The sequence below is a fragment of the Phyllobates terribilis genome, unplaced genomic scaffold (genome assembly GCF_046119375.1).
Source record: "Phyllobates terribilis strain yellow unplaced genomic scaffold, ASM4611937v1 Scaffold_1__5_contigs__length_1240528914, whole genome shotgun sequence".
In the NCBI taxonomy this organism is placed as follows: Eukaryota; Metazoa; Chordata; class Amphibia; order Anura; family Dendrobatidae; genus Phyllobates; species Phyllobates terribilis.
This window is the reverse complement of record NW_027362761.1, coordinates 614775798-614801096: the sequence shown is the minus strand read 5'-3', so window position 1 is coordinate 614801096 and position 25299 is coordinate 614775798. Positions and strand designations below refer to the sequence as shown.

The 25299-nt window shown below is 44.4% G+C and overlaps 1 protein-coding gene across 1 annotated transcript; it reads right to left on the bottom strand.

Moving 5' to 3' along the window:
- Window positions 1–3556: 3556 nt before the first annotated feature.
- Window positions 3557–24903, bottom strand: LOC141272689 (uncharacterized). Its single transcript, XM_073683661.1, has 7 exons — window positions 24594–24903; window positions 23634–23757; window positions 23344–23441; window positions 23187–23265; window positions 22983–23080; window positions 22743–22860; window positions 3557–4963 (listed from the first exon to the last, which is right to left on the bottom strand). The coding sequence occupies exons 1-7, from the start codon at window positions 24882–24884 to the stop codon at window positions 3591–3593; spliced, it is 2181 nt and encodes a 726-aa protein (XP_073539762.1). The 5' UTR covers window positions 24885–24903; the 3' UTR covers window positions 3557–3590.
- Window positions 24904–25299: the final 396 nt, after the last annotated feature.

Sequence of the window (25299 nt, the reverse complement as noted above, 5' to 3'; positions counted from 1 at the left end):
GTCCTTCTGTTAATCCTTTTTATTTTCTGTGACTGTATATGCTGATTGTTTTGTCCCCTTTGTAAAATCTTTTGTATATTTTTTTCATAAACACTGCCTCCCTTTGGATTAAATATAAAATTTAATAGTTCTGTTTCTTTTGTTCTGTAATCGTGCCTCCCCCAACGCTACCAGAAAGCAGGCGTCCAATCGGCCTGCATTGTATTTTAATACTTAAAAAGAAACTGATTGATGGTGGCAGCTAATAATCTTTCTTGGATTATCATGAAGTTAGCAGTGATTGTACAAGGGTATATATATATACAGTTAGGTCCATATATATTTGGACAGAGACAGCATTTTTCTAATTTTGGTTCTAGACATTCCCACAATGAATTTTAAACAAAACAATTCAGATGCAGTTGAAGTTCAGACTTTCAGCTTTCATTTGAGGGTATCCACATTAAAATTGGATGAAGGGTTTAGGAGTCTCAGCTCCTTAACATGTGCCACCCTGTTTTTAAAGGGACCAAAAGTAATTGGACAGATTAAATAATTGTAAACAAAATGTTCATTTCTAGTACTTGGTTGAAAACCCTTTGTTGGCAATGACTGCCTGAAGTCTTGAACTCATGGACATCACCAGACGCTGTGTTTCCTCCTTTTTGATGCTCTGCCAGGCCTTCACTGTGGTGGTTTTCAGTTGCTGTTTGTTTGTGGGCCTTTCTGTCTGAAGTTTAGTCTTTAACAAGTGAAATGCGGCTCAATTGGGTTGAGATCAGGTGACTGACTTGGCCATTCAAGAATATTCCACTTCTTTGCTTTAATAAACTCCTGGTTGCTTTGGCTTTATGCTTTGGGTCATTGTCCATCTGTAGTATGAAACGATGACCAATCAGTTTGGCTGCATTTGGCTGGATCTGAGCACACAGTATGGCTCTGAAGACATCAGAATTCATTCGGCTGCTTCGGTCCTGTGTCACATCATCAATAAATACTAGTGAGCCAGTGCCACTGGCAGCCATGCATGCCCGCGCCATCACACGGCCTCCGCCGTGTTTTACAGATGATGTGCTATGCTTTGGATCATGAGCTGTACCACGCCTTCGCCATACTTTTCTCTTTCCATCATTCTGGTAGAGGTTGATCTTGGTTTCATCTGTCCAAAGAATGTTCTTCCAGAACTGTGCTGGCTTTTTTCGATGTTTTTTAGCCTTTTTCTTCTTGATGCTTATGAGTGGCTGGCACCGTGCAGTGAACCCTCTGTAGTTACTTTCATGCAGTCTTCTCTTTATGGTAGATTTGGATATTGATACGCCTACCTCCTGGAGAGTGTTGTTCACTTGGTTGGCTGTTGTGAAGGGGTTTCTCTTCACCATGGAGATTATTCTGCGATCATCCACCACTGTTGTCTTCCGTGGGTGCCCAGGTCTTTTTGCATTGATGAGTTCACCAGTGCTTTCCTTCTTTCTCAGGATGTACCAAACTGTAGATTTTGCCACTCCTAATATTGTAGCAATTTCTCGGATGGGTTTTTTCTGTTTTTGCAGCTTAAGGATGGCTTGTTTCACCTGCATGGAGAGCTCCTTTGACCGCATGTTTACTTCACAGCAAAACCTTCCAAATGCAAGCACCACACCTCAAATCAACTCCAGGCCTTTTATCTGCTTAATTGAGAATGACATAACGAAGGGATTGCCCACACCTGTCCATGAAATAGCCTTGGAGTCAATTGTCCAATTACTTTTGGTCCCTTTAAAAACAGGGTGGCACATGTCAAGGAGCTGGAACTCCTAAACACTTCATCCAATTTTAATGTGGATACCCTCAAATGAAAGCTGAAAGTCTGAACTTTAACGGCATCTGAATTGTTTTGTTTAAAATTCATTGTGGTAATGTCTAGAACCAAAATTAGAAAAATGTTGTCTCTGTTCAAATATATGGATCTAACTGTATATTTCATGTGTTGGAATCCGGAGGTGTGTATGCCATACACTCACTGTTCGCTTTCCGATAACTAATGAGTGAGAACAGCCTGCAGCCCTCTCGGTTGATCGTTGGCCAAACATGAAATATTCTGGACGATAGGGGGCAGCAGCGAGCTGTTCTCTCCAAAGATCATAGTGGGTGGTCTCTGTGATTAATCAGGATCGTATAAATCCCTGACAATATTCATCTTAATTCTGCTAGAAACTGAGTACAAATTCCCCCAGTATGGCTTTAAAGAGGATCTCTCACCAGTTTGAGCATGTTACACTGCCACATCCTGGAATAGTGGCCGCACAGCTGAATAAAACAGCTTCCATTTTTTTAATTCCTCCTCGCCGATGTGGCTTGTAAAGTTTAGGCTATAATTTATGATAAGGGGGGCAGAGATTTTTTTCTTGGAGAACGTGTACTTCTTCTCTTGTATGATGTTGACCAATCATAAGCAGGCACCAACATACAGGGGATAAAAAAAGAACACACTGCCACAACAGCTTAGAGCTAGTGATGAGCGAAAGTGCTCGTTACTTGAGTTTGCATCGGGTGTAGCACCAAGTGTCGGGTGCTCGAGCTACATGTTTCACGACTGTAAGTAATAAAAAAAACATGCGGTGATTGCCTGCCATACATGGGCAGTCCCTGCATCTTTTTTTGGCTAATAGCCGCGAAGCATGTGGGGTGGGTACTGGAGCATGTAGCTCAAGCACCCACAATACTCGGTGTGTACCCAAGCACCCAATGCAAACTTGAGTAATGCGCACTTTCGCTCATCACTACTTAGAGCAGGTTTTCTCCTATCTGAGACATGTAATGACAGACAGTCTGCTCTCCTCACAGGTCTCACTGCACAGTGATTATAAATGCATGAAGTAGAGCTGAACTAAGTGTGATTACTAACACTTTGTCAGCTTTACTCTCAAAGCAGTCAGTGTGGGGGGGGGGAGGGGATACAGCAGAGCTGACAGCAGGGAGTTGTTTGTAATGAGACACATCTCAGGTTTGCTTTATGACCCCTTCACAAACACCGACTGCCATGAAATGAAAGCTGAAGAAGAGTCATCGCACTCATCTCTGCTATACTCCCCGCACTTTGTAATCACACACAGTTCTGGAGTGAGATCCGTGAGGGGAACATACTATCCTGTCATTATTTTGAGCGCGCGTGTTCTTTTTTCCTGTGTTTTGCTATCTGCTTCTGACTGCTCAAGGTCATGCACAGGAAGTACACACCCCTAGAGACAAATCTCTGCTAACACCTAGTTGGGCTCATCATAAAGTTTAACCTAAACTTAACAAGCTAATATCTCCACAGCAGAGATGAGAACTAAAATCCAAAAACAAAAACAATTTTTTATTGAGCTCTGCCGCCACTATTTCAAGATGTGACCAGTTTAACATGCTCAAGCTGGTGGAAGATCCTCTTTAAACATCCAGATAATTTTATTTTTTTCCCCAAATTTATTTTGGATTTTATTTGCCAATAAAATCTGATTTGGAACCAAACCAATTCAGCAAAAATTTAAAGTGTAAACTGTTCCAACGCCTTCAACTGTCCTGAAAATACATGTACCACAATCTCAGGTCTTCCACCATTTATTAATATGTATAAAACACAGTGAATATAATTACAGTTTCTCTAATTTATGAGTTCTCTGATGTAAAACAAGATTATATTTTTGTATAAACCGTTTTTCACACAGTGAACATGAATACGGCTTCTCTCCTGTGTGAATTCTCTCATGTGTAGTAAGACTTGATTTACGTGTAAAAGATTTCCCACATTTTGAACATGAATACGACTTTCCTCCTGGGTGAATTCTCTTATGTATATCAAGATTTGACTTGTGTATAAAAGATTCCCCACATTCTGAACATGGATACAGATTCTCTCCTGTGTGACGCCTCTCGTGCTTTCCTAGACTTGATTTATTTGTAAAGCATTTCTCACAGTGTGAACATGAATACGGCTTCTCTCTTATGTGAATTCTCTGATGTTGAACAAGATGTGATTTAGTTCTAAAATATTTCCCACATTCTGAACATAAATATGGCTTTTCTCCTGTATGAGTTCTCTGATGGTTAAGAAGTTGTGACTTATATATAAAGCACATTCCACATTCTAAACATGAAAACGGTTTCTCCCCTGTGTGAATAGATTGATGATTAAGAAGCTGTGATTTATTTCTAAAACATTTCCCACATTCTGAACATAAATACGGTGCCTCTCCTGTGTGAATTCTCTGATGTGTAATAAGACTCGCTTTACCTGTAAAGCATTTCCCACATTGTGAACATAAATACGGCTTCTCTCCTGTGTGAATTCTCTGATGTCTAATAAGACTCCCTTTATCTGTGAAGGACTTCTCACATTCCGAACATGAAAATGGCTTTTCTCCCGTGTGAATTTTCTGATGTATGACAAATTTTGATTTATATGTAAAGCATTTCCCACATTCTGAACATGAATACAGCTTCTCCCCTGTGTGAATTCTCTGATGTATATTAAGACTCCCTTTACCTGTAAAGCATTTCCCACATTCCGAACATGAAAATGGCTTCTCTCCTGTGTGAATTTTCTGGTGTGTAATAAGAGTCGCTTTAACTGTAAAACATTTCCCACATTCTGAACATGAATACAGATTCTCCCCTGTGTGAATTCTTTGATGTGTAATAAGAATATATTTCTTTGTAAAGCATTTCCCACATTCTGAACAGGAGTATGGCTTCTCTCCTTTGTGTTTTCTTTGTGTCTGAGCTGAGCTTTTAGTAAGTTGCTTGTCACACTGAAATCTTTTATCCACTTTGTCACCTGGAATTGTGGTAACAATGTGAGATTGCTCAGGAGATGATTCCTCATGATCAGGAGGATTATAAGAAAGTGAAGTGCTGTGAAGTCCAGAAGGTGCAGGAAGGGTGATGAGGTTTTCTCCATTAGAGTCCTTCCTGCTATCTTCTCTTTTACAATTTAGTGATAAACCGTTATTCTCACAAGGATTTCCTATAAGGATGAAAGATAAACTGGATGTGATTTTTTTCCTTCAACACAAAAGAGATTTCTAAATTTATTTCATGGTGCTCACAATGAAGACCCTCGTCAGTGAAAGTACCGGTAAGGAGGACAACTGCATGCCATAGCATTAGCACAGTGACGGGTAAAGGGAATAACACTTATAAACTGGTGACATTGGCACAAGTCAGGGGGGGACAGAGATTAGACAGAAAATAAACAGTTCTTAAAGGGAACCTGTCATCAGGATTTACCCCCTTAATGTACCACCAGTGCCATTTCACTCTCTCAAGCCTGCCATCATGCCCTTAGTGTAGAAAAGTGTCCACGCAATTAAAAATGGAGTTTTAATATTTCATTACCGTATGCAAATGAGATTGATAAGTCACAAAGGCGGCCCTACATCCACAAGTAGTCGAGCTCCAGTCCCCCGTAATCATGTCTACAGCACACCTAAGGGCATGATAGGAAACCTTAGAAAGAGACTGAAATAGCACAGAAGGCACATTAAGGGGGTAAATCCTAATTACAGTCTCACTTTAAAGAGAACTTGTCACTTGCTAGAAAACAAAAACTTTAGTTAACTACCTTGTAAAAATCCCTGCGCTCTGCTAATTCTTCTGCTCTTTTCTGTTCTGTGCTTACTCCATTGCAGAGATATTCACATCTGTTCCTCCTGGAGCGCACTATGTGAAATCTCTGCCTTCTTCAGTCGTCTCCAGGGACATTCGCTTTCTCTAGCCTTCCCAGGTGCTGACAATCACAGCTTGGCAGCCTCACTCTGCTAGGTCAGATACCGAGCTGTGATTAGCAGCATCTGGGAGGGGTGAAAGTGAATGTCCCCAGAGAAGACTCTGAAGAAAGCCCAGATGGACTGCAGAGTAGAGATTTCACATGATGCACTCCAGAAGGAACAAATCTGAATATCTCTGCAATAGAGTGATGCAGTGCAAAACGGAAAACAGCGGAAGAATCAGGGGAGCTCAGGGCTTTATACAAGGTATTTAACTAAATATTTTGGAGCAAGTGACAAGTCCTTTTTAAAGTTTGTGTTGGAGGCAGGATAAAAGGTTGAACGTATGTCAAGGCAACTAGTTCAGATTGTCTGAAAAGTAAACTGGTTTACCCAGTATGCACCGTGGTCCATAGAAAAAAAAACTAGAGTAGCACAAAGCACTGAAATAGTTAATGCTGGATGGTTAGTGCCCATGCTCCCCCTGTCCACCACTAAAAGTGCTTGTAATGGGCAAGAGAGTATGAGAACTGATCATGGAGCAGGAGAAGATGGCCTCTTCTAATGAATCACATTTCCATCACGTGGCCGGCAGGTGATTGTGCGTCAGTTCCCTGGGGCAGAGCTGGGGCAGGGGGCGCTATGAGAAGACTTTCCCATTACTGAGATAGGAGAGGACAGTCACTACTGGTCAGAGTCCATGTAGATGGGAGGAGCTCGGCCTCTAGCCCCGCCCTCCTCTCCCCTCCCCCTACACAGAATCTTATCAGTAGCGGCCGTCACCTCCGATCTCAGTGATGGAACAATGTTTCCTAACTGAATAGAGATTTTACCCCGGAACCGAGAATCCTGAGACGGAATAAGAAATACGCAGATTTCTGTGGAGACTCCGGGGACAAAGTTTCCTATTTCCATCTCGTCTATTCTTACAATTCATGAAGTTTATTCCTCTTATTCTTGTGTAATAAAGACTGATCAGGACGTTGTGTATATTATATGGGAACAATGAGGAATACTGTCACCATGTAACAATACATCGCTTATCAGAATTTGGAAACACAAAACTAAATATATTTGTTATTGGCTTGGATCAGTTGTATTACCGCAGTTACAGCGACCCTCCACCCTGGGACTGAACACTACACATTTCCCTGTACAGTCCCCTATGGGGTCCTCTGCCCTCTGCTGCCCCCTCAGCTCAGATCGGTGGTCTCTTCCCTGTCTTCCAGGACGGCCAGTGCAGTGGTATGGGGAGTGCAGTAATACGTCTACCCCACCCTCCACTGCCTTTCCTGTGCTGTGACCTATGGGGCAGCGCCACATCCTATTAATCTCCCAGCAGTCTGCGGGGCGTCACCAGTTACAGATGTATTCTGCACCTGGGTTCATTGCTCCTGTTTGTCTTTGGTAACCTTGTCTGGCTTCCATAATACCCCGGGATGACTTAGGCCTCCATCTACAGGACCATTCTTACTCGGCTTCCTGATTCTGACCTCGTCCCCGCTTCTTGATTGTCTAGCACCTGCCATCTTTGGGTCAGATCTGACATGTCGACCTTCTTCTGCCAGCTCGCTCTACCAGCCAGCACTACTATGTGGAGCAGCCCCGGTGTCTGTGCTGTAAGTCCAGATCACTGTACAGTGGTAAAAAGATGGAAGCCGGGAAACCTCTGGGACCGGCTATATGGAGACTGTGTGTAAGCGCCTTATTATTAGGAACTGCCGGGTTTCCTCCATCGGTTCACCGTTACAGGAGGCAAATGGAGGACACAAGGAAGGGAGTCTATATATGATAACCGTATAGTCACTTCTCAGTCTCAGGGTGGACGGTCGTTTTATCACTCAACTTGTGCAGCTCATGAAGAGAATATAATTTAATAATAATAGAAGAATAAAGTTGATGAAGTTATGTAATAAGATGACAAATAAAACTCATCCCCCACAAAAACCTCCTCATACAGCGAGGTCAGTAATGAGAAATAGAAGATGGCTCCTGGAATTCAACAACGAAAGAAAATTGTCCTGGTCTATAGAGGGAATTTCCAGTTTAAGAAAACCCGTCCACCAGCTGTTTGTTTAAAAGAAGACAACCTGTGCCTTAATCCCCCTCACTGGGTCCAGAGCGGAGGCTCCACCACTGTCATTTCTGTTACTGTCTGCAGTGCTGACGTCTCATTGACAGCACTATGGCCAATAACGGAGATCAGCAGCTCTGCCCGAATAGATGGCATCAGCTGCTCACTGACTGGCTGCAGCGCTGTTAATGTGATATCAGCGCTGAAGACAATAACAGACACCGGGAGCAGCGACGGAGACCCATCACTGGACCAGGGGTGAATGAATAAGTCATATATATATACAGTATACATATATATATTTATTAATAAACTGCAGCTGGGAGACAGTATCTTTCCAAAGTCAGAAAACCCCTTGTCACAGCGGTAACTCGCTGCGTTCCCGCCGCCGTGCTACTCACTGCATTCACCGCTCTGCTTATCCTCATGTCTGGCCGCCGCGCTGACTCCATGCAGCACTTACAACTCTGCAGCATATCCCTGATGTCTCCACAAGGCTATAGGGGGCACGGCCACATCCTGCAGGAATTTAACCCTGCTGTGTCCCCAGCCAATCACCAACCAGCAGGTGCTCTATCAGGCAGCGTCACCCGCCACACCTCGCCTGAGCTCAGGTCACAGTTTGCTGTCGGCATCTAGTTCCCAGGTAAGGTGTTTTGTAGTTTGTCCCTCCTGTTATCTCTCGGCTTGTCTGCTCGTTTATCCTGATCTCTCCGCTCCTGACCTCGGCTACGAATTCTGAACCAGTGCAGCCCGCCCTGACCCCGGACCGTCTGACTACGCTTCTACCTCACCCACCTGTACCCCGTACCCGAGTCTCTGACCCTCCGCTCAGCTGCCGCAGTCCCGGGGACAGCACTGGAGTGGTACATTGTGAACAGGAGTACGGCTTCTCTCCTGTGTGACTTCTTTCCTGTACAACTAGAGCTGATTTTTTAGAAAAACATTTCCCCCATTATCGACCTTACAGATAATTAAAAATCAATAATAAAAGTATTTTTTTAGTTTCTCCTCCTCACATTTCCGGAGTCATAATGTTATTAGTCACTAAGCTGTGCAGTTCTTCTGCTATTCACCCTATAAATGTAAGGAAATACCGACAACTGGGCGTTACCATTGTTCCCCCACATTGTCCAATCAGTGCTGAGTGTCAGAAGTGTGAGGACACATGTATGGAGAACGGTAACTCCACTGAGGCCGATAGTTCGTTCATGGCTCAGTGTTGGACCCTAATCCCTATGGGAGCAGTTATCGGAGTTCGGTCGCAGTGGTTCAGTTGTTAGAGCTAAATTTGAGGTTATGTTCAGGATTAGATAACTTAATACCAGCTCTCAGGCTGTCGCTTTATTTAGTCCGTTTAGCGAACGTCGTAAAAAATAAAAAAACACACTGAAAATGACACTTTTTCATCATACTGACTCACGAAAAAGTGAATAAAAAGCGATCAAAAAGTTGTACATAAAAAAATATATATATATATATATATATATATATATATATATATAAATAAAACCGGCAAACCATCCCACAAAAAAACAAGCCATAATATGTCTCATTCGGCAAAAAAATAAAAAAGTTACAGCTCAGAATGCGACGATACAAAATCAAATTCTTTTTTGTAAAATCCTGCGTTTTTAGTCTGTAAAAATAGCAAAGCATAAAAAAAAATATATAAATCTGGTATCGCTGTAATCGTCCCGACCCGACGAACAAATCGGTCTTATCACTTTTACCGCACGGCGAACGGAACAAAAATAAAAATAAAAAATATTCTGGTACTGATGTCTATTTCTTCATTCTGCCTCCAAAAAATCAGAATAAGGCTCGGCTCACATTTATCCTGCACTCTCCGCTGAGCGCTTACACCGGGATTTCCGTGTAAATTCACCGCAATTTAGACAAAACCCCCAGATGGAGCCACTCACTTATGAGGCCGATGGAGTCCCTTTGGACTGGTCTCTGTTCCGGTGGCGTACCATAATTTTAGGCTTTTTTTCAGCACACAAGTGTGGATGACCACAGATCTGTGCACGCCTAAAAAGATGGAGACCATCGGAGCAGACGTCAAAAGGACTCCAAAGTGTCTCCATCTGCCTCTTTGTGGTCGATGGTTTTGTCTGAATCTCATTTTTGTGGGATGTACACAGAAACTCCATCGCAAGCTCTCAGTGTAGACTGGCGATCCAGTCTTATTTTGGAAGTAATCGAAAATTATGTACCCCAAAATGTCACCAATAAAACTCCTAATTTATCCCACACAAAACCAGCCCCCTCTCAGGTCCGTCATCTGTTACTGTGACTATAGGGGTCCCAAGTTACTGGTAGAATAAAGACTCTGGAAAAGTGACATGGCTCCTGCCCCCTCAAATAAAATCCAGAGAATTCTGCGCTCCCAAATCCAAATGCCCCCTCCTTCTGAGCCCCAATGTGCCTAAACCACAGTAAGTGGCCACATGTTTGGCATTATTGTAGCGGGGAGAGCACTTAACAATTTAAGGGGTGTGTGTCACCAGGAGAAATGTATGGGGGCACAATGTAGGGGCACTAGACTGGCATAAGAATAAAGCCTGGCGTGGATGTTACATAATAGTCACTGCATCAGTAGATTAATTCATTGAGATGTATAATTTCGATAATGGGGTCACTTTTGTTTTTTTTCTGCTTTTCTGCACCTTCGAGGCTCAGCAAATGTCGCCCAAAAACTTTTCTACCAAAATCTATGCTCCAAAAGCCAAATAGTACTTCTTCTTTCTCAGCCCTGACGTGTGGCTGAACAGTAATTTCTGATGACATATGGGGCATCATCGTGTTCGGGAGAAATAGCATAACAAATTATGGGGTCGATTTTCTTCTATTATCCATTGCAAAAATTACAAATTTGGGGCCAAATCTACATTTTCGTGAAAACAAAAGAAAATTTTCAGTATGACCACATAATGTTATCAAATTCTGTGTAGTACCTGTGGGTTCAAAATGCTCACTATACCCCTGGATAAAATCCTTGAGGGGTGTATTTTCCAAAATGGGGCAACTTGTCGGGGTTTTCCACTGTTTAGGCACATCAGGGGCTCTCCAAACGTGACATGACACCCGCGGACCATTCCAAAGTCTGCGTTCCAACATCACTCCTTCCTTTCAAAGCCCTGCTGTGCGCCCAAACAATAGTTTTCCCCTACATATAGGGTATGCTCGTACTCCGGAGCAATTGCGCAACAAATTTTAGGGCCCATTTTCTCCTGTTACTCTTGTGAAAATAAAAAAATTGGGGCTAAAAGTACATTTTTGTGGAAAAAAATTGGATTTCTTAATTTCATGGATCTACGTTATAAACATCTGTGAAGCACCTGATGATTCAAGGTGTTCACCACACATCTAGATAAGTTCCCTGAGCGGTCTAGTTTCCAAAATGGTGTCACTTGTGGGGGGTTTCCACTGTTTAGGCACATCAGGGGCTCCCCAAACGCAACATGGCGCCCGCTAATTAGTCAAGCAAATTTTACATTCAAAAATTCAAATGAGCCCTGCCGTGCGCCCAAACAGTGGTTTTCCCCCACATATGGGGGTATCGGCTTACTCAGGAGGAATTGCACAACAAATTTTGGGGTCCATTTTCTCTCGTTACCCTTGTGAAAATAAAAAAATTGGGTCTGAAGTAAACATTTTGTGAAAAAAAAGTAAAATGTTCATTTTTTCCTTCCATGTTGCTTCAGTTCTTGTGAAGCACGTGAAGGGTTAATAAACTTCTTGAATGTGGTTTTGAGCACCTTGAGGGGTGCAGTTTTTAGAATGGTGTCACTTTTGGGTATTTTCTGTCATATAGACCCCTCAAAGTGACTTCAAATATGATGTGGTCCCTAAAAAAATGGTTTTGTAAATTTTGTTGTAAAAATGAGAAATCGCTGGTCAACTTTTAACCCTTCTAACTTCCTAACAGAAAAAAAATGTTGGTTCCAAAATTGTTCTGATGTGAAGTAGACATGTGGGAAATGTTATTTATTAACTATTTTGTGTGACATAACTCTCTGATTTATGGGCATGAAAATTTTTAAAAGTTTGAAAAGTTTTCGCCAAATTTTACGCTTTTTTCACAAGTAAAATCGAAGAAATTTTACCACAATCATGAAGTACAATATGTCACGAAAAAACAGTCTCAGAATCAGCAGGATCCGTTGAAGCGTTCCAGAGGTATTAGTGACAGTGGTCAGAATTGTAAAAATTGGCCCGGTAATTACGGACATAATTGGCTCCGTCCTTAAGGGGTTAATCCGAGGTTGTATGGGAGAAGGTCTGCTTTCATCACGATACCTTTATATCTTACTTTCGTTGAGGGGGAACGGCTAGGAAAATAACATCATATCTTGGAATGTTAGAGGAAAGAACGACGCCAGTAAGAGGACGGCGGAAGCCCTCCATAACCCGTCTCCAGGAGACTCACGCAATAACACAAGACATAACCGTTAACCCCTCCTGGGCAGGCTCAAGCTTCCACGCCGTATTCTCCGGATACTCCAGAGGTGTTAGTATTTGGTTTCATCGCTCTATTCCTTTTCAATGCATTGGTAAAGAATTACATAGAGATGGAAGGTATATATGTTAATTAGGGAAGTTATATAATGCCTCGGTTATTATTGCCGCCGTCTACACCCCCCCCCCTATGCAGGATCGGTTCTACAAAATGTCTTATCATTTGCTAGATGCCCCCTATTGATAGTGGGTGATTTTAATAACACAACACATTACACGCTGGATAGATATTTCAGGAAATGCAGCTGATGGGAGAAGCCCTTTCGGGAGGGTGTTGGAGGAAGTGGCACTTACAGACGTCTGGAGAGCGAGGCATCCTAAAAGATAAAATATTTTCCTGCTACTCGGCCGTACACGGTTCACTGTCCCACTGTGGGAATGATTGGTAAAACGGAATATCTGCCCCGGGGGGGCTTTCGGACCATTCACCGCTTTTGGTGGAGTTGGTCGTCCTTGACCATGGGAGCTCAACAGATCGATCATGGAAGTTGAATCCTTTCTTATCACAACGATATTCCTAAATTACTGAAAGAGTTCCTTGAGGTCAATAGGGGATCGGCTTCAGTGTCTATGGTTTGGGAAGCTCTAAAGGCGTTCTTGAAGGGCTTATTAATTAAGGAAGTTAATGGTGTTAAAAAGTCTTCAAAAGCATTAGAGAAAAACTTGATGGAGGAGGTGCAAAAGGCAGAAATCCAGCACATACAAGACCCTTCCACCATAACTAATAAAAAAAACTACAGGACTCTCACAATCAATTAAAACAACACTTATCTACAAAGGCGGCTAATAGACGCTTCTTTTTGAAACAGACATTTTATGAAGAAGGGGAACGGGCGGGACATATGCTGGCTCAGAGTGTTTGGGGAGGCCTATGCTTCCCTGTCCACCTCCATGACACGGCGGAGGAGTTGGAGGGTCTCCTCTCCCCCCCTCTCTCTTCCTGACAACTATAGAATCTCAGCTCCTGGATGAATCTCGCCTCCATGACACGGCGGAGGAGTTGGAGGGTCTCCTCTCCCCCCTCTCTCTTCCTGACAACTATAGAATCTCAGCTCCTGGATGAATCTCGCCTCCATGACACGGCGGAGGAGTTGGAGGGTCTCCTCTCCCCCCTCTCTCTTCCTGACAACTATAGAATCTCAGCTCCTGGATGAATCTCGCCTCCATGACACGGCGGAGGAGTTGGAGGGTCTCCTCTCCCCCCCTATCTCTTCCTGACAACTATAGAATCTCAGCTCCTGGATGAATCTCGCCTCCATGACACAGCGGAGGAGTTGGAGGGTCTCCTCTCCCCCCTCTCTTCCTGACAACTATAGAATCTCAGCTCCTGGATGAATCTCGCCTCCATGACACGGCGGAGGAGTTGGAGGGTTTCCTCTCCCCCCTCTCTTGCTGACAACTATAGAATCTCAGCTCCTGGATGAATCTCGCCTCCATGACACGGCGGAGGAGTTGGAGGGTCTCCTCTCCCCCCTCTCTTGCTGACAACTATAGAATCTCAGCTCCTGGATGAATCTCGCCTCCATGACACGGCGGAGGAGTTGGAGGGTCTCCTCTCCCCCCTCTCTTGCTGACAACTATAGAATCTCAGCTCCTGGATGAATCTCGCCTCCATGACACGGCGGAGGAGTTGGAGGGTTTCCTCTCCCCCCTCTCTTGCTGACAACTATAGAATCTCAGCTCCTGGATGAATCTCGCCTCCATGACACGGCGGAGGAGTTGGAGGGTCTCCTCTCCCCCCTCTCTTGCTGACAACTATAGAATCTCAGCTCCTGGATGAATCTCGCCTCCATGACACGGCGGAGGAGTTGGAGGGTCTCCTCTCCCCCCTCTCTTGCTGACAACTATAGAATCTCAGCTCCTGGATGAATCTCGCCTCCATGACACGGCGGAGGAGTTGGAGGGTCTCCTCTCCCCCCTCTCTCTTCCTGACAACTATAGAATCTCAGCTCCTGGATGAATCTCGCCTCCATGACACGGCGGAGGAGTTGGAGGGTCTCCTCTCCCCCCTCTCTCTTCCTGACAACTATAGAATCTCAGCTCCTGGATGAATCTCGCCTCCATGACACGGCGGAGGAGTTGGAGGGTCTCCTCTCCCCCCTCTCTTGCTGACAACTATAGAATCTCAGCTCCTGGATGAATCTCGCCTCCATGACACGGCGGAGGAGTTGGAGGGTCTCCTCTCCCCCCTCTCTCTTCCTGACAACTATAGAATCTCAGCTCCTGGATGAATCTCGCCTCCATGACACGGCGGAGGAGTTGGAGGGTCTCCTCTCCCCCCTCTCTTCCTGACAACTATAGAATCTCAGCTCCTGGATGAATCTCTATCACTGGCGGAACCTGCGGATGCTCTGAGCTCCTTATCAAATAACCGAATCACCTGGAGAGGATGATACTTCAGTAGAAGTTTATAAAATGTACATTAACCCCTTAAGCCCCGCGGGTGGTTTGCACGTTAATGACCGGGCCAATTTTTACAATTCTGACCACTGTCACTTTATGAGGTAATTACTCTCGAACGCTTCAACGGATCCCCCTGATTCTGAGACTGTTTTTTCGTGACATATTGTACTTCATGATTGTGGAAAAATTTCTTCGATATCACTTGCGTTTATTTGTGAAAAAAACGGAAATTTGGCGAAAATTTAGAAAATTTTGCAATTTTCAAAATTTGAATTTTTAAGCCCTGAAATCAGAGCGATATGTCACACAAAAGAGTTAATAAATAACATTTCCCACATGTCTACTTTACATCAGCACAATTTTGGAACCAAAATTTTTTTTTGTTAGGGAGCTATAAGGGTTAAAAGTTGACCAGCGATTTCTCATTTTTCCAACAAAATTTACAAAACCATTTTTTTAGGGACCACATCACATTTGAAGTCACTTTGAGAGGTGTTTATGACAGAAAATACCCAAAAGTGACACCATTCTAAAAACTGCACCCCTCAAGGTGCTCAAAACCACATTGAAGAACTTTATTAACCCTTCAGGTGCTTCACAGGAATTTTTTGAATGTGGAAGAAAAAAATGAACATTTAACTTTTTTCACAAAAATGTTAATTTAGACCCAATTTTTTTTATTTTCACAGGGGTAACAAGAAAAAATGGACCCCAAAATTTGTTGTGCAATTTCCCCTGGGCACGCAGATACCCAATATTTGGGGAAAAAATACTGTTTGGGCGCACGGCAGGGCTCGGAAGGGAAGGAGCGCTATTTGACTTTTTGATTGTAAAATTTGCTTGAATAATTAGCGGACGCCATGTTGTGTTTGGAGAGCCCATGTGTGCCCAAACTTTGGAGCTCCCCCACAAGTGACCCCATTTTGGAAACTAGACCCCCCAAGGCACCTTTCTAGATGCATAGTGAGCACTTGGAACCCCCAGGTGCTTCACAAATTGATTCGTAACAATGAAAAAGTGAAAAAAAAAAACACTTTTTCATTTTTATGAATCAATTTGTGAAGCACCTGAGTGTTCCAAGTGCTCACAATGCATCTAGATAGGTGCCTTGGGGGGTCTAGTTTCCAAAATGGGGTCACTTGTGGAGGAGCTCCAAAGTTTGGGCACAGAGGGGCTCTCCAAACGCAATGTGGTGTCCGCTAACAATTTGAGCCGATTTTCCATTCAATTTGTTAGCGGATACCATGTTGCATTTAGAGAGTCCCTGTGTGCCCAAACATTGGAGCTCCCCCACAAGTGACCCCATTTTGGAAACTAGACCCCCCAAGGCACCTATCTAGATTCATAGTGAGCACTTGGAACCCCAGGTGCTTCACAAATTGATTCATAAAAATGAAAAAGTGTTTTATTTTCACTTTTTCATTTTTACGAATCAATTTGTGAAGCACCTGGGGGTTCTAAGTGCTCACTATGCATCTAGATAGGTGCCTTGGGGGGTCTAGTTTCCAAAATGGGGTCACTTGTGGGGGAGCTCCAATGTTTGGACACACAGGGGCTCTCCAAACGCAACATGGCGTCCGCTAACAATTTGAGCCGATTTTCCATTCAATTTGTTAGCGGACACCATGTCGCGTTTGGAGAGCCCGTGATGTGCCTAAACAGTGGAGCTCCCCCACAAGTGTCCCCATTTTGGAAACTATACCCCTCAAAGATTTTATTAAGGTGTATAGTGAACATTTTGAACCCAGAGGTACGGCACATTATTTGTTTACATTAGGTCATCATATTGAATAAGTTTTCATTATTCTTGAGCGCAAGTGCTCGTTACTTGAGTTTGCATCGGGTACTCAGGTATGCACCATGTACAGCGTGTGCTCGAGTGACATGCTCGAGTCCCTGCTCCGCATGTTTCACGGTTATTAGACACCCAAAAAAAAACATGCGGGGATCGCTCGTGCATGGCAGGCAATCCCCATAAAGTTTTTTGGCCGCGAAGCATATGGGGCAGAGACTCGAGCATGTCACTCAAATACCCACGATACTAAATGCATACCAGAGCACCCGATGCAAACTCAAGTAGCGAGCACTTGCTCTCAACACTAGTCGCCATATCGTCATCTTTTTTTCTTACTTTTGAAAAAAATCCCAACCCCAGCCCTAACCCTAGCCCAACCCTAGCCCCAGCACAACCCTAGTCCCAGCACAACCCTAGCCCCAGCACAACCCTAGCCCCAGCACAACCCTAGCCCCAGCACAACCCTAGCCCCAGCACAACCCTAGCCCCAGCACAACCCTAGCCCCAGCACAACCCTAGCCCCAGCACAGCCCTAGCCCCAAACCCAGCCCTAACCCTAGCCCAATCCTAACTCAAGAGTTTATTTTTGACGCCGTTCCTTGTGCGGTATAAGTGATTAGACGACTTTATTCTTCGGGTCGGTGTGATTACAGCAATACCAGAATCATATGGGGTTTTTATGACTGACAGCTGTCACACACTAAAAGACGCATTTTTTGTAAAATCTAGTTTTTGCATCGCCATATTTTGAGAGCTATAATTTTTCCAGATTTTGGCAGACAGTCATGTGATGGCTTGTTTTTTGCGGGATGAGTTGACGTTTTTATTGGTGCCATTTTCAGGCACGTGACATTTTTTGATCGCTTTCTATTCCGATTTTTGGGAGGCAGAATAAACAAAAACCAACAATTCAGGAATTGTTTTTTTTTTTTTTTTTTTATTCTGTTCCGCGTGTGGTAAAATTGATGAGGCAGCTTTACTCTTCGGGTCAGTACGTTTACAGCGGTACCACATTTGTATCATTTTTCTATGTTTTGGCGCTTATACACAATAAAAGTTATTTTATAGAAAAAAATATTTTTTAGTATCGCTTTATTCTGAGAGCTATAACTTTTTTATTTTTCGGCTGATGGAGCTATATGGCGGCTTGTTTTTTGCGGGACGAGATGACGTTTTCAGCGGTATCATTTTTATTTATATGCGTCTTTTTGATCGCGTGTTATTCCACTTTTTGTTTGGCGGTATGGTGATAAAGCATTGTTTTTTGCTTGGTTTTTTTTTTTTTTTTTTTTACCGTGTTCACTGAAGGGGTTAACTAGTGGGACAGTTTTATAGGTCAGGTTGTTCCGGACGCGGCGATACCAAATATGTGTACTTTTATTGTTTTTTTTTTATTTTTTTTATAATAATATTTATTGATGGGTACATTATATTTTTATTTTTGGTGTATTATTTTTTTTATAATATTTTTGCACATTTTTTTTTTTTTTTTCCACTTTCACACAGTTTATACACTTTATTACTTTGTCCCACTCTGGGACTTTCACTTTTTTTTTCTGATCGCCTGCATGGCACAGGAATGGAGCACCATCCCTATGCCATGCAAGCTGTCAGAAATGCACAGTGTGAAGATTGCTTGGAGATGCACTGCGCATGTCCAAGCAATCTTCCTGCTCTCTGGTGACCCGGATGTTGTCATGACGACATCGGGTCGTCATGGCAACACCCGGGAAGCCTTTGCAGACTGCGCTGGAAGCCGGAAGAGGAGGTGAGTATCGCCGATCACCTCCCCTTGCCCCCGCAATGCCGTGATCGACTTCGATCGACTTCGATCGCAGCATCGCGGGGGTTAATGTGCTGGGAGCGATGCAGGACCGCTCCCTGCACATAGTACCGGGTGTCAGCTGTGACAATCAGCTGACACCCGGCGGCGATCGCGCCCGCACAGCCTGTGTGCGGGCGCGATCGCGATGACGTACTAATACGGGTCTGGCTCTTAAGTCCCAGGGCACAGACGCGTATTAGTACGTCAGATGTTATTAAGGGGTTAAATATATTCTCCCACAACTATCGGAGGTTTTTAGGTGATGCCTTACAGAGGGGTAGATTACCACCGTCAATGAATGAGGCCATAATTGTCGTGATTCCAAAGGAGGGAAGAGATCCGCTGTTCCCAGAATCTTATTGTCCCGTCTCATTATTTACAGTGGACTTTAAGATTTTGGTAAAATGGCTAGTCAATAGGCTTAGTAGAGTGATAACGTCCATGATCCACCAGGATCAGGCTGGCTTTATGCCGAATGTGTCACGTTAATACACGTAGACTGGTCCTAAATCTCCAGCTTCCCTCTGGCCTTAAATCTCCCTCCAATAGTAACAGATATCAGGCTGTAGCGTCTCTCGACATGGCTAAGGCCTTCGATAGCATCGAATGGTCTTTTCTGTGGAGTACGGGATTTGGGGAGAAATTTCCTGGATTAAGCTTCTTTATTCCGTCCCCCGAGTCGAGAATCCAACTCAATAATCTTAAATATGAATCATTTCCCTAGCAAAGAGGTACGAGGCAGGGATGCCCCCTTTCTCCATTCCTATTCACCATTGCTGTTGGCTGCAGATATCCATCTCTCTTCAAAAATTCAGGGCTTCTCCTATGGAGATCACCAGGAAAAATCGGCACTATATGCAGACGATATCCTTCTCTTTCCAGATGATTGGCCGACATCACCAAAAGGAAGCCATAGTCATTATTAACAATTATGGGACTCTGTCAGGACTTTCCATCAACTGGGGTAAATCAGCACTTATGACGGCGGGAACCAAAACTTTACACGAGACGACAGAAGCAGAACAACTCAAGATGGTTCACTCTTTTAGACACCTGGGAATAATAGTAAGTGAAGATGTTCCAGAGTATGAATCTTTAAATATCGACTCCCTCCTGACTATATTTCAGACTGATGTAAATTACCTTTGTCGAGTGATAGGCAGGGCTAACCTAGTTAAGATGGTTCTCGTGTCACAGCTATTATACTTATTGAACCAATATGGCTTCCTCTACAAATATTTTACAAAATTAATAGTATTTTTTAGGGATTTAATATGGAAAAAAGAACACCCCAAGGATAAAACTTGAGACCTAAAGAGGAAGAGGACGGGGGCTTGGCTGTTCCAAGACCCTTTGGTGTATTATCTCTCTTCACGGCTGAGGGGGCGGGAGACACCCGGAGTTTCCATCTTCCTCCGCTAGGATAATTGGGCACGCACTGGGGGTAGAAAGTCTGCTGGAGGGTTTGGAGAGTGGAGGGTTAAGGAATTAAGACCCATCGGGAATAACTTTTAGACGAATACACAAAACATGCTCCAAAGTTAAAGGGATGATGGGCATGGTAGGATACTCAAAATATTCACCCATGTGGAATAACTCTAATTACCCAGAATTTTACAAGCTAGAGGGTCTTGGGCAACGGCGGAGAATGGGACTCTCCAGGATCACACAATTAACTAAAGACGATAAGTTCAAAACTTTCCAGGAGTTTCAGAGAGTTGGGAATCCCAAGTAAGGGATTTTACAAATATCTGCAGTTAAGACACGCTTACACGTCGCAATCCAGACAACCCCCCCCCTTCTTCAAAGTAAAGGAGCAGCCTTTTAGGATAGTGGGGAGAGGATCGATGAGAGGGATAATTTCACTTCATTACAAATGCATTATGGAACAGATCCTTAAGAAAAGGAGTTGTAATCTCAAAACCAAGTGGGAGCATGACGTGGGCCCAATTAGGGAAGACACATGGGAGGATAGTCTCCAGTCAATCCCATTGGTGTCAATGAGTGAGGTGCAGAGACTCTCACAATACTATCTGATCCACAGACTGTATAATACTCTTAGTGTTACGCACGCTGGAGGTCACAGCGACTCGCCTGCGCACAAGATCCCTGCTGTACATTCAACATAGAAGGGAGGATGATGTGCACCTTGCCTAAAAAGTGAAGGGCACAGGCGTGGGATTTGGCTGCCACAACTGCACATCACAGGGCACTTTACAGGGGAGGGGGGAAACATTATAATTAACATAGGAGGTGGGGATCTGGTCCGGGCTCAGGGCCTGGAAGGCATCAGAAACCTGAATTAATAAAAAGAAATTTCACAGCAACAAGACCTCTACTATGGCCATACAGGTAGGTATAGATTCACATTTCTATCACCTGTATGCCCACAGTAGAGGTCAGATACAGTTGTGCTCAAAAGTTTGCATACCCCGGCAGAATTCTTCCTTTCTTGACTTTGTTTCAGAGAATATGAATAATAACAAAAACCTTTTCCTCCCCTCATGGTTATTGTTGGGTGAAGCCATTTGTCAAATTACTGTGTTTTCTCTTTTTAAATCTTAATGACAACCAAAAAAATCCAAATGACCCTGATCAAAAGTTCACATACCCCAGTTCTTAATACCGTGTATTGCCCCCTCTAACATCAATGACAGTTTGAAGTCTTTTGTGGTAGTTGTGGATGAGGTTCTTTGTTTTCTCAGATGGTAAAGCTGCCCATTCTTCTTGGCAAAAAGCCTCCAGTTCCTGTAAATTCCTGGGCTGTCTAGCATGAACTGCGAGCTTGAGATCTCCCCAGAGTGACTCAATGATATTGAGGTCAGGAGACTGAGATGGCCACTCCAGAACCTTCACTTTGTTCTTCTGTAGCCAATGACAGGTCGACTTGGCCTTGTGTTTTGGATCGTTGTCATGTTGGAACATCTAAGTACGTCCCATGCGCAGTTTCCGGGCTGATGAGTGCAAATCAGTATTTGCTGATATGAATGCAGCAAGTTCTTTCCTTCAACTTTTACCAAGTTTCCTGTGCCTTTGTAGCTCACACATCCCCAAAACATCAGCGATCCACCTCCATGCTTTACTGTAGGAATGGTGTTCCTTTCATCATAGGCCTTGTTGACCTCTCTACAAATGTAACGTTTATAGTTATGGCCAAAAAGTTCAATTTTGGTCTCATCACTCCACGTTACCTTGTTCCAGTAGTTTTGAGGCTTGTCTCTGTGCTGTTTGGTGTATTGTAGGCGAGATACTTTGTGGCATTTGCGCAGTAATGGCTTTCTTCTGGCGACTCGACCATGCACCCCATTTTTCTTCAACTGCCTCCTTATTTTGCATCTTGAAACAGCCACACCGCTAGTTTTCAGAGAGTCCTGAATTTTCAGCTGATGTTATTTGTGGGTTTTTCTTTGCATCACAAACAATTTTCCTGGCAGTTTTGGCCGAAATTTTCCTTGGTCTACCTGACCGGGGTTTGGCTTTTACAGAGCCCCTGATTTTCCATTTGTTAATCACAGTTTGAACGCTGCTGACTGGCATTATCAATTCCTAGGATATCTTTTTGTATCCCTTTCCTGTGTTATACAGTTCAGCTACCTTTTCCCGTAGATCCGTTGACAATTCTTTTGCTTTCCCCATGACTCACAATCCAGAAACGTCAGTGGCTGGATGAAAGATGCAAGAGTCTGTTTGGATCCCAGAAACTCACTCAGCTTTTATGCACACACACACTGATTACAAGCAAACAGGTCACAGGTGAGGATGTTACCTTTAGTAGCCATTCAAACCCATTTGTGTCAAATTCTGTGCATGTTATCAGGCCAAAATCACCAGGGTATGTGAACTTTTGGTCAGAGTCATTTGGATGTTTTTGGTTGTCAATAACATTTAAAAAGAGAAAACACAGTAGTTTGACAATAAATGGCTTCACCCAACCAGTAACCATGAATGGAGAAAAAGTTTTTTGTTATCATTCATATTCTCTAAAACAAGGCCAAGAAAGGAAACATTCTGCCAGGGTATGTAAACTTTTGAGCACAACTGTAAGTGCCAGGGGGTGACAGATTCACTTTAAAGGGATATATCCGCGACTTAAAAAAAAAAAAATGTGCCTAAGCACTAACAGGTAGGTTGGTGCTATCTACATGCCTGTTGAGCCTGGAAAAATTCTCCGCCGGCACGGAGCGGTCACAGACTTCAACTGATGTCACGTCAACAGAGCGGCAGTTTCTCTTCCTGTTCACAGGGTGGGTCTACTGGTGTCATGCAGCCACATGCCTTTTTTTTTTTTTTTAAAGTCCCCAATATACACTTTAAGAAGAGGTCTGGACAGCGGATAAAGCTTCAGTGCACCAGAGACTCCACACTATATCACACACCGGTCATCATCATCATCACACACCGGTCATTATTACACACCTGTGGGAACATCTACCGGAATCTCCTCCTTCCCGTCACTCACACATGGCTGATCCTCCCTCGTCATCGCTTCTTCTTCTGTCTCGTCCTTCACTTTATTCTTAGTCGGATCTTCCTCCTGATATATCAGATGTAACAATCAGCACAATACAAGAAACCACCAAAATCTGTGACATCTATGACCTCGATCAGAAATGTCCCCCCATATACAGATCCGGTACAGGGCTCAGCACCGTCTACCTGATGATCCTCCGGGATGTTGTGATTCTCCTCTGGACAGTCCTGGGAATACAGAGGACGGGGACATCTCTCTGTTGGATTTCTCCTCCTGAATCCATCTATAGGAGACACACAGTGACGGAATAGATTGTGTCATGGGATGATGAGATGATGGGAGTAGTAGTAGGTGACCACAGAACAGACATGAGAGTCTCCCCTCCTCACCCTGCTGATCGGCCCATATTGCGGTCGCCTCTTGTGCTCCATGTATAACCTCAACCTTAATATCAATCAGATCTTCACCCTAAAAAGAACAATGTAAGATGAGCTCAGGTCCCATCACTTCATGGTCAGATGTTGTGGGGACTTCAGTGTCATCTACCTGATGGTCCTCTGGGATGTTGTGATTCTCCTCTGGACAGTCCTGGGGATACAGAGGACGGGGACATCTCTCTGGTGGATTTCTCCTCCTGGATCCATCTGTGGAGACACAGAGACTGAATACATGACCTGCCGTGTATCTGTCTATATATGAGACTCGTCTCTCAGAACCGGTAATTCTATGTTTATGTATCAGGGAATAAATTACATTGTTGTGGTCCTCACCCCCGGTACCGAGGTAGAGATGTCACCATGAGGTATATAGTGTGCTGTGTATATGTCTCCTCTCACCTGGTGATGTCAGAGGCCGGAGCTCCTCCATCATCACCTCCTGGTACCGATCCTGGTGTCCTTCTAGATACTCCCACTCCTCCATGGAGAGATAGACAGCGACGTCCTGACACCTTATAGGAACCTGACAACAACGACACCGTCATCACCCAGAATCCTCCAGTGCTGTCCTGTATAATGTCCCAGCAGTCACCTCTCCAGTCATCACCCAGAATCCTCCAGTGCTGTCCTGTATAATGTCCCAGCAGTCACCTCTCCGGTCATCACTCAGAATCCTCCAGTGCTGTCCTGTATAATGTCCCAGCAGTCACCTCTCCGCTCATCCCCCAGAATCCTCCAGTGCCGTCCTGTATAATGTCCCAGCAGTCACCTCTCCGGTCATCACTCAAAATCCTCCAGTGCTGCCCTGTATAATGTCCCAGCAGTCACCTCTCCGCTCATCACCCAGAAACCTCCAGTGCGGTCCTGTATAATGTCCCAGCAGTCACCTCTCCGCTCATCACCCAGAATCCTCCAGTGCTGTCCTGTATAATGTCCCAGCAGTCACCTCTCCGCTCCTCACCCAGAATCCTCCAGTGCTGTCCTGTATAATGTCCCAGCAGTCACCTCTCCGCTCCTCACCCAGAATCCTCCAGTGCTGTCCTGTATAATGTCCCAGCAGTCACCTCTCCGGTCATCACCCAGAATCCTCCAGTGCTGTCCTGTTTAATGTCCCAGCAGTCACCTCTCCGCTCATCACCCAGAATCCCCCACTGCCGTCCTGTATAATGTCCCAGCAGTCACCTCTCCGCTCATCACCCAGAATCCTCCAGTGCTGTCCTGTATAATGTCCCAGCAGTCACCTCTCCGCTCATCACCCAGAATCCTCCACTGCCGTCCTGTATAATGTCCCAGCAGTCACCTCTCCGCTCATCACCCAGAATCCTCCAGTGCTGTCCTGTATAATGTCCCAGCAGTCACCTCTCCGCTCAGCAGCTCAATCATCTTGTTGCTGAGCTCTAGGATCTTCTTCTTCTTCCTCTCATGTATCGGGGGGTGCGGGGGAGGCTCTGTGATGGGGCCCGGGCTCCGCCCTCCTGACTCCTGGAGATGGATGATGGGAGTCACACCCTGCCCCGGTGTCTTCCTCACTATTGTGTAATCCTGTGTATGGAGAGAGACACTTAGGGAGAAGAATTCCTTCCCGACTCCAGATCTGACAATCAGTAGAAATCCCGGGATCAATAACCGTCTCCAGTAATCTGGGGCCATAACCTGGAATATTATTACACTCAGGACAGACATCCAGGCCCCTCTACAGCTCTTATAGGGAATCCCCATGACAACTCCTCCTGGCAGAGAGCTGCACACAATCACTGCTCTTACAGTAAAGAATCCTTCTCTTCCTCTTCTGGATTTCCTCTTCCCGATGTCGGACTTGTTACATAACACAATAGAGCTGATAGAAATGTAGAGGAGTTACCTCTCCGCTCAGCAGGGAGATGATCTCCAGGGTGAAGTGTAATAATCTTCTGGTGGTCTCGTCCTCGTCCATCCTCGGGGTCATTCAGGAGAAGGAGGGATGAACACTGGATCAGCTGGAGGGATCTCGTCCTGCCGGCGTCTTCATGATAAAGGAGAAGATGGAGATCACAGGGGACGATATAACGACAATCACTGAATTCTG